Raw genomic sequence first — 13,182 nt, 5'->3', positions numbered from 1 at the left:
CTTAACAAATGTGATTAGTATTATCCAACTGCTGTTATAAATTATATACATTTAGAACATCACGTTAAAATATTATTCCATGTTACACCAGAATAGATTAAGGCTTTATATTATTTACAGAAACCAACAAGCACCTTAAAAAAACACCATTAACATTTCCGTGCTAAAGACACAAAATCTGATGTCTTTTGCTCTCAAAAGACAACAATTTGCAGATGTGCTCAATGCTACAACTACTTTAAACATTGATTATTGGAACAGGAAACACATACCGGCAAGATCCCATCAGTGAGCACTCTGAATCAATTAATGCAAGCATGTGGGGTACACATATACAACGTGCCCTCCAGATACTCAGACATTTATTCATGTAAAATTGAATGCTTATACATAAATGGTTGGTTCAAATGCCTCATAAAAATTTGAACAGATTTATTTTAAGGGAAACTGAAAACACTTAATTCTTTGCCTATTGATCAAGTCAAGATTTCAAAGTCTGCTCCACACCACGTTAACAAGACTTAACACAATAGTAAAGATGGAATTGACAGATTTATCAACCACTAAACGCACAAACTGTGACAATTTTATTGGCTTCCATCACTCTGACATGCTGTTTTCATGCAGCATATCTGGATGGGATTTCTTGAAATGCCGTGACAAGTTATCTTCACTATTCTCCATATTGGTCTTCGACAACAAGCTACTTTTAAAAGTTAAATAATGTTGATACAACACATGTTTACTGTGCCACCAATGTATTAGAAGTGATGGTGCATCGTCTTCCTCTCTGGCTCACCTGACGGTTTTTATGAGACTCAGTGATGAAATATTTTCTAAAACATCAGCAGACATGGCTAAAGAAAGGTGCTCAGTACAAACGGAAAAGTAACCATTCGCATTTCAAGTATTGTTTGAAGAAGAATGAGTTTTTAATTGCAGTCGATGTTAGCACTTTTTAGCTTGTGCTTTAGTCTGTTATTTCTTTGCAAGTCTTGCATTTGGCTGATGGCTTTTTTTTTTTTTTAAAAGGTTGGCAACAAAGATAAGAACTGTAGAAGGCTGGTAAGAGTTTTATTTAACTTTCTGGGCCCACTTCATGTCATCTGCTCTAGGCTTTTGCCCAGTCACTCCTTGGATAATATTCTCCAAGCATCTCCAAAATCCAATCTTCTCTAATGGATAGTTCAGCCAACCTGAAAGACCCCGGGGGGGGTGGGGGAAAAAAAAAAGTATCGAGCATTAGCTTAAACCATAGCAGTAGAAATGCAAGTTTGCATTGCTTTTCTTCCCTACTTAAGAGTGTTATTCACTTTAAATATCAAACAAAAGTGTGTTATAGAAAAGTTCAGCGGTAGCGCGTTATGGGCAAACAGTGAAGAATGGCCACTACACAAAGCTAAAGGAGACCCTATTAGGGCAAAAGAGAGAAAAAACACTTTGAATTTAGATATTTCTGTTTTAAAATTTCTAGCTAGTTACATAGATTACAAATGGCCCTTCATTCAGACCCATCAGTTTCACTTTTTGTTCAGATGGTTTCCCTTTCTGGTTCCTGTGCACTAGCACACGGTTGCAATGCCTCATTTGCAAGCTGTGCAAGAGAATATTCAAATCAAACAAGATAACTGGTCACTGACATTTAGACAGATTTATTAACTCAGATTTTGTAAGATCCAGTATATGTTGCCCCAGCCATAGCTAAATAGGCTTTATATTAATTCCTAGTTTTCAGTGGCACAGCCAGGGGAGGGGTAGGGAAAACTGCATGCTTAACTAGGGCAGCTCCAGCTAAAACAGCAGTTCAGACTTTGTTTAGCATGCAACATGCAAGACTCAAGAGCACTTGGTATGTCACCTTCATAATCTTAATCAGGATAGTTACAATTCTTTCCTGATACTGTACTTTAAACCAACCCACATACTACCAATTGAGAACAGCTCTGAAAACCTTAAATCCATCTTTTCCTGCACAGAGGTATTTAGGTTAGTCACGCCAGTGAATCCATGCTTCTGAAAACTGGCTCAAGTACATAATATTGCACCCACCAGACGGAATACTCACTCTCAAATTTTCTTCCCCCAGGAGTTGATGAGTGCAGGGAAAGCAGCAGCAGGCAGAGAGGAGGAAACCCAAGAGAAGCACAGGTGTGTGGACATGCAAGGGCTATTGGGCAAGAGACAGAGCAAGCAGGAAAGGCTGGTGAGAATGCAAAAAGTGAGCTGGATGGGAGGCAGGATGAGGAGAGGAACTGAGAGGCTTCCAGAGGAGCTGCCCCACAGCCAGCTTTGTCAGGTCAGGGCAAAGCATTCCTATAGATGTGGTACATAAGAGCAAACCGATTCAGGCTGGTGAGATTTTCATGCTGTGTATATGCCCATCACAGGATTCAAACATTAAAGTGGCACCTGTTGATCCCAAAATAAGACAAGGACACTTTCAGGGTCACTTCAGCACGGGGCACTGGTGCACCATCTCCTCCCTACCAAGCAGGTCTCTCGCCCACCAAGTCAGTCTGCAGGCTAGCGATCCAGAACCTGTACCCAGCGGTCAGCATTTACTAGGTCTCCTGCTAGCAACCCTCCCTCTCTGTACACCTCATCCCTTCTGGAAGGCAAGTAAAGTCTCATCAGAGCAATGCTGCCAGCACCCTCTGGAAATGGACCCATCCTTCCCAAACTTCTAAATGTGACAGTTGAAGGCTTTGCATGAACAATGTAACGAAACAGAGGTTAACAACAGACAGCATGAATTCACAAGTGGCCTTGTAAATAATATGTAGCTAGTAGATAAATAATAATAATAGTAATAGGTGATAAGCTTGCAGCTTTGCTTCCTAGCATAAGAACGGCCATACTGGGTCAGACTAAAGGTCCATCTAGCCCAGTATCCTGTCTTCCGACAGTGGCCAATGCCAGGTGCTCCAGAGGGAACGAACAGAGCAGGTAATCATCAAGTGATCCATCCCCTGTCACCCATTCCCAGCTTCTGGCAAACAGAAGCTAGGGACACCACCCCTGACCATCCTAGCTAATAGCCATTGATGGACCTATCCTCCATGAATTTATCTATTTCTTTTTTGAGCCCTGTTATAGTCTTGGCCTTCACAACATTCTCTGGCAAGGATTTCCACAGGTTGACAATGCATGGTGTGAAAAATGCATACTTTATAGTATATGGATAGCTTAAGATCAATACAGGGATTGGTTCACAAAATTAGGAGGTCAATCAAAGCATGTGATACAATGCAGAATGTAATGCACACGTGTTAGTCTGTTTTAGAATAGGTATATAATCTGATTTATAATTATGTACATGGGAGTTGTGGTGCATCTTAGCCCATCCCCCTCACCTAAACCTGATCACCTCAGGTATAACTGTATGAAATGCCAACAAAGAGACCTCAGTGATAAGTCTGGATTCAAACCAATTTTTTGGATTCCAGAGAACTGGATAAAGTGTTCTCTCAGAACTGGATGACATGCTCTGGTAAGCCAAGTGGAAAAAGTCTCGGAAGGAATCCCAATAGTCAGCCTGGAAGCTTTAGCATTAGGAGTTCCATTAAGAGTCTGTGTGCTCAGTTATCTGACACACTCCTGGCAAGATACAAGGGCAGACACTTATGTACATGGGGTCAGCTCTGAAGCAGTGTACGCTCTCAGGATTTGAAGTCTTGCCCAATGACACTAACAAGCAAGGCTGCTTTTAAAGTGCAGTTCATGCCTCAGTGTCTATTAGCACTTCACACACACAGCTTTACATCGCAAAGGCTGGGGGTTTCCCCATTATTCTGAACTAAGACCACTGTGGTTAGGGATCCAAAAGCCCTTGCATACCTACACTTTATTCAGTGAAGCAATCCATCGTATTACCTTGATGTGAAATCAAAGTGGGCTGGAGAAGAGGGAATGGGATTAATACTTTTTATCATGGTTTTTGTTCATTTAGAGCTTTCCGTATGAACAGCTCAAAGTTCTTCACAGAAGCTTGCTGTTGGAGGCACAGTCAGTCAAGTGACTAGCTCAATCCTAACTCCCAATCCTCTGTTCTTGTCACCCTACCATACTGTCTCAGTCGCACTGCATTTTGTTCTGACAATGATTAGGAGCAAACCATTTGCTTTGCTTCACATTTTGATGTTAGGTGAAATCCAGACTTCAGTGTAAGTACGAAAGGCCAGATAGATCAAAAGAGGACTCAGCTAGCAGCATAGTCGTACCTAAAGTACCAGGGAGCGGGCTAAAGAAGCTGAAACAGAAATGAAACAAATGCTAGCATAGGAGATGGTTTTCTGACAGGTGACAGGAACAAGTTATAAAGCTTTACACAGGGCACACAGTACTGCATGACTAATACAAAATCTATAGATCTTTATTTATTTCACAGTCCATTTGTCAGAGCAGGAGATGGAGTCAGGAATCTAGAATTTTATTTCCAGCAGTGCTATCGCTCACTGTGTGACCTTTAGCAAGTTATGAGCACTCTGTGGTTTAGCTTGCCCATCTGCAAAATGGACATAACCAGAATGACTTTAGTTGAGGTGAATATCATGATCCAAGGGAATCAGAAGCCAAAAAAAAACCTTGATAAAGAAGTCACACATGTTCTGAATGCCTTTGTTAGAAGCATTTGGAAATTCTCTCATTATGGCCATGAATTTCAGAAGTCTAAAAACTTGTTTTGGAAACTAACATTCAAGGAGAGAGCCAGTGCAGATTAAGAAAATAAAATCATTCCCTTTGTATGAGAATAGAAGCTTTCACAGAATTCACTGCACTAAATAAAGATGCATCAATTTGCATGCGAGATCAAATTGCTTGACCTTTCCCAAGCCCCAGCATCACTGACCTGAAGTCAACTATAGAAAGTTACTGATTTTCAGCCAATCAGAAGCCTGATTCTTCTTTGTGGGATTGGGATTTTTCTTATTTATGTAACAATACCAAGTGAAGAGCCTCAGTTGAATTGTACAGTAAAAGCTAAACATACTGCAAGTTGTGGCATGTAACATCATTCACATTTTATAGACTGCTAAACAGTAATATATATGCAATCAGACTACATTCTTGCCACATGTATGCTTTCTGGTTCAGTGAAAAAAAGCTCGGTCCAGGAATATATAGTTACTTTACCTGTGGTAATACAAAAATAAGTCTCATGGGGAGACACATGATGGATTCGATGGTGTTTCCGTGGCAGGATAACATGCCAGTCCTGCAGAAAGATGACCCAGCAAGGAAGACCAAAGTACGTATGAGACCATTTGTGAATTTGGTTTGTCAAGGTTACAAAGATAGCCAGGGCAAAGACATAACACTCCCAAGGGCATGTTTGGTACAGTGCTTCTGCAAATAAATAAAACAAACAAACAAATAAATGAAAAAGCATAAAAAAACAGACTCTTTCTTTCATTTTATTGAAGCAGATTCCTACCAGACAGTTTCTAATCATACCTGCCCTGTTTAGAAGTTGCCCCTCAATTCTGACACTATTCTAGCAGTTGCTGACACTTCAGATGTTAACAAGGCCCATGACCAAATTGCTTCAGCAATAGATTGTGACAGCAGAGCAGCTGAGTCATGAACAACTCATCCCATATGACATTCTGAAATGCCACAAAGTAATAGGGTTGCAAGACTAGTATGTACCACACCAAATTAGGCAAAATAAATTCAGTCTAATGGATAGTGGGAACCTGAGCTATGGATTTACTGACTGTTGTACAATTAAATAGGAGAATGTAATGCTGCATTATTAGTCTTTACATTTACTGAACTACTTCTGCAAAATAGAAAATTTCACTGGTTTTTAATCTTAAACTTTCTTCCTTAATTGCCTGAGTTTAAAAGTCCTTTGGGAAAGACTGAGATGCTAGTTCTGCTGCAGAATTTATATTCTAAGGTTTCTTTACTGAACTCTTCAGTAGGACACTTTCCTGGAAATGGGAGATCCTTGGCATGGGAGAGGTTAATCACCCATTATCAAATAGTGGAAATTTTTTTCCCCTCTCCTCCAAACATCTACTTCAAACAAAACTTAGAGCTGTTGACATGCATCACCAATTCAATTTTTAATCCCTTCCCCACACAAGGACAAGGACTTATTCAATTTATCCAGTGATGAAGATTCTAAATCCATATGCATAGTCACTGCTAATAGCTTACCTGGGGAAAGAGAAACAAACTTGTAGGCCATGTTTGCCAATGGCAGTAGTGTCATCATGCAGTTATCTCCATTGGTCTCTATAAAATCATGTCTAGTAATTGCTGTGGGGTCAATGTGATGTTCTCTAAAAGGTCTGATGAAAGCCTGAAAGAACAAAGCCAGAAGTGCCAGGCCATTACTCCTAAGAATGAATGGATCAGAAACAGAATGAAAGCATCAAACCAAAGAGTGACACAAGGGCTTCCATACTACCATGAACCTAGGAATTAAGGTTCAAGCTTTTAGAAGTAGCATTTGAAATAATTCATCCATCTGTTGCTTTACACTTGCAAGTCTTCATACAATGCTTATATTTCAGCCCAGTTTTTGCATTTTTAAGCAATGTATTAATATTGTTAACACATACCTAGCAGTTTTCATCTCAAAGTGCTTTATAAGGGTGGATATACATTTTCACAATTTTACAGATGGGGGAGAAGCACAGAAGTTAAATGACTTGTTAAAGGTCACATAGCTAGGCAACAGCAGATCTGGGAACAGAGATACTTATTCTTAGCCTACTGTTACTTCTGCTTGTTAATACTCCCAATCGGAATAGAGCACATTAGAAAGACAGTCACCTCAAACTTCCTGGCTTTTATCAGTCTAGAAGAAGTTTAACACTGTATGTCAGCTCTACCGCCAATATACCAGACCAATTAGCATAGGATAAAGAGAGGGTGAGGAGGACAACAAGTCGGACAAACCAGGAGGAGAGACAAGACAAGACAGAAAGAGACAAGTTCCTATATAGTGCACAGCACATTTAAGGTGATGGCAGCTTCCCCCAAAGTGATTTTATTTGAAATTTTAAAAATTCAGAGTCTCAAACCTTTCCAACTATGGGCAGCTCCACAGATCCCCAGGTGTCTGCTCCCCAGTGCACTAATCCCGACAGAAAGTCAGCAGTAATAACTCCTGCAACTTTAAGAAAAACAGAGTTAGGAATCCAGAAGTATTGCTTTAATGTCCACATTTTGCCCCGCCCCCCGAGAAAAAAAAATATCAACACTACTATTTTCTGGACAGATACACACTCCCAAACACAAGAGCGATCTGGCCACTCTGAATGCAGAAAGGTCAACCTTCACTGAAAAGTGGGTGATCATAACAGGGGCCATTAAAAGATTAAGTCTTCTCTTAGCTGACAATAAGATCTTGGATCTGATCTATAATCCTATCATCATCAAATAATAATTTCCATACCAGTAAATCTAGATTTGTCAGAAATTCATTTATAACAATAGTCAAATCAGTGAAACCAATTACTTAAACGTATATTTACACTGAACATGATCCTCCCTCAAATGGCTAGATGTATAGCTGGTAGATCTAATTCACACACCTAACATCCAATGTAAAGGGACAGTTTCGTTTTACCTAGTACGTACTGACAGGTTTCAGAGTAACAGCCGTGTTAGTCTGTATTCGCAAAAAGAAAAGGAGTACTTGTGGCACCTTAGAGACTAACCAATTTATTTGAGCATGAGCTTTCGTGAGCTACAGCTCACTTCATCGGATGTATACCGTGGAGACTGCAGCAGACTGTATATAAAGTCTTTACAGCAAGGCTGTTTACAAAGTAAGGTTGAAAGCCTAGCAGCCAGCTAGGGGGTGGAGCCACCTACAATAATGCAATGAGGAGCATCAGAGTCCGTATTGATGATTCCCTGGAGAAAGTCTTCTATACTGAAGAGTTATTAAAGTGGCATGGCAGATGTAAAAGAGCTGCCTCAGCTCTTCACCAGACAAGGATTTACAGCATGCCCAGAATGTCACCCATTATGGGCAGATAATTAGCAGGAAAGTCCTTAGAGAGAAAGCTCTGCCAGCAGCCACTTTATAGCGGCAAGATGGGGGGAAAGAGGGCAGTCAAGCTCAAAGGTGTCTGCTGACCACAGCTGTGGGAGCATGGCATAGGGAGAGACACGGTCTCTCAAGCAGGCAAGTCCCAAGGAATTTAGGGCCTTATAGGTCAAAACCTAACACTGTGACCATTACATGGCCAGCAACAGGTACAAAAAATTATTAATAATAGATTCTACAGATCCAACTTTACCCTTATTGCTCTGAATGGGGTTTCTGAAGTGTCACCAAGGCAGGATTTGGTGACAATTTTGTTGATACATAAGCAGGAATAGAATCCAACTCCCTTGTGGAGCTGTGTTGGCTCTGCAGGTATAATAGAATTAGTCTTTCTGTGCATTTAAAGACTTATCTGCTGAATTCAGCCACAGAGAAGAACTGTATTGAGTAAAAGGTGCATTAGTTTCTCAGTGTATAACTGCACTTAAACTGTCAAAAACAGCAGTACTCCCTCACCCCCTCCTTCTGCAGCTCTATTTAAAGCCATTCAGTAGACACTGACCTAAATTTCCATGTCTGCGAAATGTAATATGCAAAGAAGATATACCTGGAAACTGATTAGGTGTTTTATCCTGGAGGGAGTTACATGGAAACTTTACACAACTCCTGCCAAGCTAAGCATCAAACTGATCTTTCAATCCATTGTCAAAAGGGCACCTTGGGATCAGAGAAGTAAATAAATGAGGGGTGTGTGTGTAACACATTTCAGTAAAGGGACTGGCTAGCAACCAGTATAAAACCTAATGAAACACACCATTCATATCTGACCCTTGGAATGTATTTTACAAGGCAGGGGCTAGTAATCTAGCAATGTGTGTACTAAAGGCGGGTGCATGCTATATTTGAGGAGATGGTTAACTGCTCATAGAAAGCCACATAATAGAACTAGCCATATAGCCACGGTCACAGAGTTAGTTACTGGAAATTTTTTTAGTTCTCCATTTTTTACATTCACATTCATGAATTACACAAACAACAGCTGTCAGACATACTCTTGACTTTTTAACTCTAGAAACACCAGCTAGTTTTTAAAAACAAGGTAAGAACAGAATTTTATTTTTGCTGTATATAACTGGACGGAAATACCCAAACTGTCTCACAGATTCTCCCTGGGACCTTGGTCTGCCACTCCAAGAAAGCAGGGGGCTCCTGGATTTCTACTCAGCAGGCAAGCATCTTCTCTTCCAGATGCCTTAGGGTATGTCTACACTGCAATTAGATACCCATGGCAGGCCCAAGCCAGCTGACTTGGGTTCATGAGCTCAGGCCTAATTAACTGTGGGGTTGACATTCTGGCTTGGGCTGTAGCCCGAGCTTGGGGACCCTCCCAACTCGCAGGGTCCTAGAGCCTGGTCTCCAGCCTGAGCCCAGAAGTCTACATTGCAATCAAACAGTCCTGCAGCCCAAGCCAACTGGCATGCGCCAGTAAACGGGTGTCTAGTTGCAGTGTAGACATACCTTTAGACTTCTTCTCCACCTCAGCTCCCCAGTCACAGGAGGTGGTGCTTTTGTCATGTGGGTCTGCTAGGATTTAGGCAGAGACAAGCAGACCCATGTCACTACTTGTGACCCAAACCAGAAATTAATGGTTCCGTTGTTAGTTTGCCTGCCTATGCCATCCTGGCATCTCACTGCTGCTCTAAAGAGAGCCTCAAAAACCTCCTTCCAGGATGCATCACTTTAGTAAATTACCTCTGCATTTTTATCTAGAAGTGAGACAGGTTGGATTTCTCCTAGTCATGAGTTGATGTGGACATGCTTTTTACTATGGGGTTATGGAGCCACACATCCTGTTGCAATCAGGATGCTTAGATCAGCTGTCTTGGGCCTGTTAACAAGATTTTGTTTGACATTAGCAGGATTGCCAAAGTGCAGATACTTTTATGAAACAAGATAAGAGTAGTCTATTTTTATTAATACTGCAAAGTACTGCAGGAATTCTCTTCATCTGCATGTGGTACAGTGGTAGTGCAGCTCACCCACTACCCCCCTCAAAGTATATTTTGAGGGTCCCCCTCACTCTCTGCCCTTCCCTTTGTCTTTGTTTAGCTAATCCCAGACATATGTCCCTCTGCCCCGAACAATAATAATGAAACTAACATGCCTTTTCTCTGTCCTTTGTCTTGCCTTGACAATTTAGACTGTAGGCTCTTCAGAGCAAGAACTGTCCACTGCTGTTTTTGTACAGTGCCTGTCACAATGAAGCCCTGATTTGGCTAGTCTTTAGGTACTACCACTAAAAAACCCCCACGATTAATACATTTTAGAACAAGACACCCCTGTAAGACTGTCTTGTTCTAAGATAGATGAATATATTAGAGATACAGCTAGCCAGTGTGGGACAGCACTCAGCCTTTGGGATCACCCCACATCATGAATCTGAAAGAATGTGGGGCTTCTACTTAAAGGGGAAAAGGAATAGGTGGGGTTTATTTTAAAAACCTGGGCTACAGCTGCACCGCTATAGAGCAGCTGACAGGAGCGAGCTGTCCCGTCGGCTTAATTACTCCAGCCCCCGCGAGCAGCGGTAGCTATGTCGGCGGGAAAAGCTCTCCCACCAACCCAGTGCTGTCCACACCAGCACTTATGTCAGATCAGGGAGGTGGCTAATTCACATCCCTGAGCAACATAATCTAATTTCCCCCTGCTGATACTTACACCTTCTTGTCAACTGTTTGAAATGGGCCACCTTGATTAAAGTGGCCTCATTAGCACTACAAAAATGATTTTTCCTCCCTTGGTATTCACCCCTTCTTGTCAACTGTTGAGAATAGCCCACTTTCACCTTAATTGAATTGGCTTGTGAGCACTGAACCCCCACTTGGTAAAGCAACTCCCATCTTTTCGTGTGCTGTGTATTTATACCTGCCTCTGTATTTTCCACTCCATGTATCTGATGAAGTGGGTTTTAGCCCATGAAAGCTTATGCCCAAATAAATTTGTTAGTCTCTAAGGTGCCACAAGACTCCTCACTGTTTTTGCTGATACAGACTAACATGGCTACCCCTCCGATACCTGTTAATCTGTAGTGTAGCCATAGCCTCAACTACCATGAATACGGAGGTTGTAGTAGCCGTGTACTCAATTCGCTCACCTGACCTCACAGACTGAAGTATGTTCTGTGAGCATCATGTGGTTTTGAAACTTTGAAGCTAACTGCAAAAAGAAGAGAAGGAAAGCTGAAAAAAAGTCTCTGTGGAAGGGTCTGGGAGACTATTTTACACAGCGTTTCAGGAGCAGTCACTATCAAACACCAAGATCAGGGGAAGAGTGAAGAGTTTGCTAAGACATGTCTTATTCTAAGGCTGTTTGAAATCTCAGCAAGTCCTAGAAGCCACTTTCTAGCAAACAACATTGGTAGGTAGGTTTCCCTTACAACCTAGCCAATTCACAGCTCAGTAATTCTGGCAGAAAAAGAGTATGGTAAGAGGATGTGGGATTATACCTGGCACTGGTGGTGGGGATAATACTTTGCACTTTATAACACTTGGATTCAAGGATCTCAAAGCACCTTACAAACATTAATGAATTTAGCCTCATTTTCCTACGACACAGGCATTCTCCCATTTTAAATGAGGAAAAATGGAGGCACAGACGTTAAGTGACTTGTTTAAAGTCACACAGGAAGCCTATAGCAACACATGGGATAGAACTAAGGTCTCTGGACTCCTAGGCCTGTGTGACTATAAAGAACATCCTTCCTTTCTGACTGAGTGAGATGTAGCAAGGTCTGGAGAGAAAAACATAGCCCAACTGTGAGTGATAACATTAGGGAGGGCCAGTCACATATCCAGTAAAGATGGAAGTCCAGAGTTTGTGATTCAGGGATGCATGAGTCTCATGCTGATCAGAAGCAAGGCCACTGTAGAACAGCAGAGAAAGGGACTTTTGCTGAACTTGATCTTATTCAATCCAATCAATAGGAACTCTGAACAATTCTTTCATGATGGATTAGAAAGAGCTCAGAAAATATCATGCCCAAGAATAATGGACATTACATTCAATGATGGTAGTCAATTTGAAATATATAATAATGTTGTTTTAAAATGTTTTGATTAACGCTTTTTTAAAAAAATCAGTTCTGAACTTGATATATAGACCAACGAGTTAATAAAAAAAACACGTCATTTCAATAAATGGATTGGGCTACTTTTGGGCTAGAAGCCCAATAAAAATATTTGGCTAGTTCTGGGCTACTTTTTAAGTGACTTTAGACTATTAATGCAGAACATCATTCAGCTGAAAAGAAGAAGTGGAAGCAGAGGCCTGGTACACATGGGGGGGCGGGAGGGGAAGAGTTATTTTAAAAACAGCTGACTGATCATGAAGTGAATAAAAAACTGACAGGCCTCAACAGAAGGTGAAACCAGAGTTCACAGGCAAAGAATTTATCAGGCATTTTAACTAGAGCAAAGAACAGTAACAGAGGTGCTTTCAATATGCAGAGGCATAACCCTCATATCATTGGCATGCGAGGGAGGAAGTTTTATTAAAGTAAGAGGCTAGGCACTGGTTTTTGCCAGAAAGGTTGTGGCTGGTTTTGCCCTCAGATACATACAGGGTCTTGAGGTACAGAAACAAGAGGCCGCAAGGGACCTTGGCAGAGGCAAAGGTGTGATGGCTAATGGAGAAAGATCTTGAGCAGGTGGTTACTGTTACAAAATGAGCAACATTGTGGAGAACTCAGGAAAGAGTTTCTAGTTATACAGGTGAGATACAGTCAGCGAATGTGACTGACCCTTAAAAGAATTGAGACGTGTTAAGACGACGTGTTGGAACTTTTATACCATGCATCAATACAAGCAGAAGCCTAGGGAATGGCAGCATCTGGGCTGTTTAGCAATAGATGGCAGGCAGGAGCGGGCACGGAAAACCAAAAATTGTCACATTAGAGCAAGTTAAACTCCCAAACTCTACAGGAAGGAGCTAGAGAGCAGTGCACCTCATATGCCTGGGAGTTCCACAGATAAAGTTCTCTTTTTTCTTTTTGGATTTGTGACAAATCAGACACATTAATGGGGATAACTCCAATGTCATGTTAAATATAACTACCTTCCCTTGGTTGTGATTTGCAAGTGAATTCCACCAACAGAGCAGTCTTATACTGGAAT

At 41.3% G+C, this 13,182-nt stretch overlaps 1 protein-coding gene across 1 annotated transcript in view; it reads right to left on the bottom strand.

Annotated features, from left to right (window-relative positions):
- Position 1: 1 nt before the first annotated feature.
- PEDS1 (plasmanylethanolamine desaturase 1) overlaps positions 2-13,182 on the bottom strand; it is a 39,097-nt gene continuing 25,916 nt past the window's right edge. Inside the window, 4 exon segments of the mRNA XM_048819734.2 lie at positions 2-1,196; positions 5,134-5,346; positions 6,166-6,310; positions 7,038-7,129. Coding sequence (XP_048675691.2) covers positions 1,075-1,196; positions 5,134-5,346; positions 6,166-6,310; positions 7,038-7,129 — 572 coding nt within the window. The 3' untranslated portion in view covers positions 2-1,074.

This window comes from Caretta caretta, chromosome 13 (genome assembly GCF_965140235.1).
Source record: "Caretta caretta isolate rCarCar2 chromosome 13, rCarCar1.hap1, whole genome shotgun sequence".
Lineage (NCBI taxonomy): Eukaryota > Metazoa > Chordata > Testudines > Cheloniidae > Caretta > Caretta caretta.
Note: the sequence above shows the minus strand (reverse complement) of the source record. Positions and strands in the feature narration are given on the sequence as shown.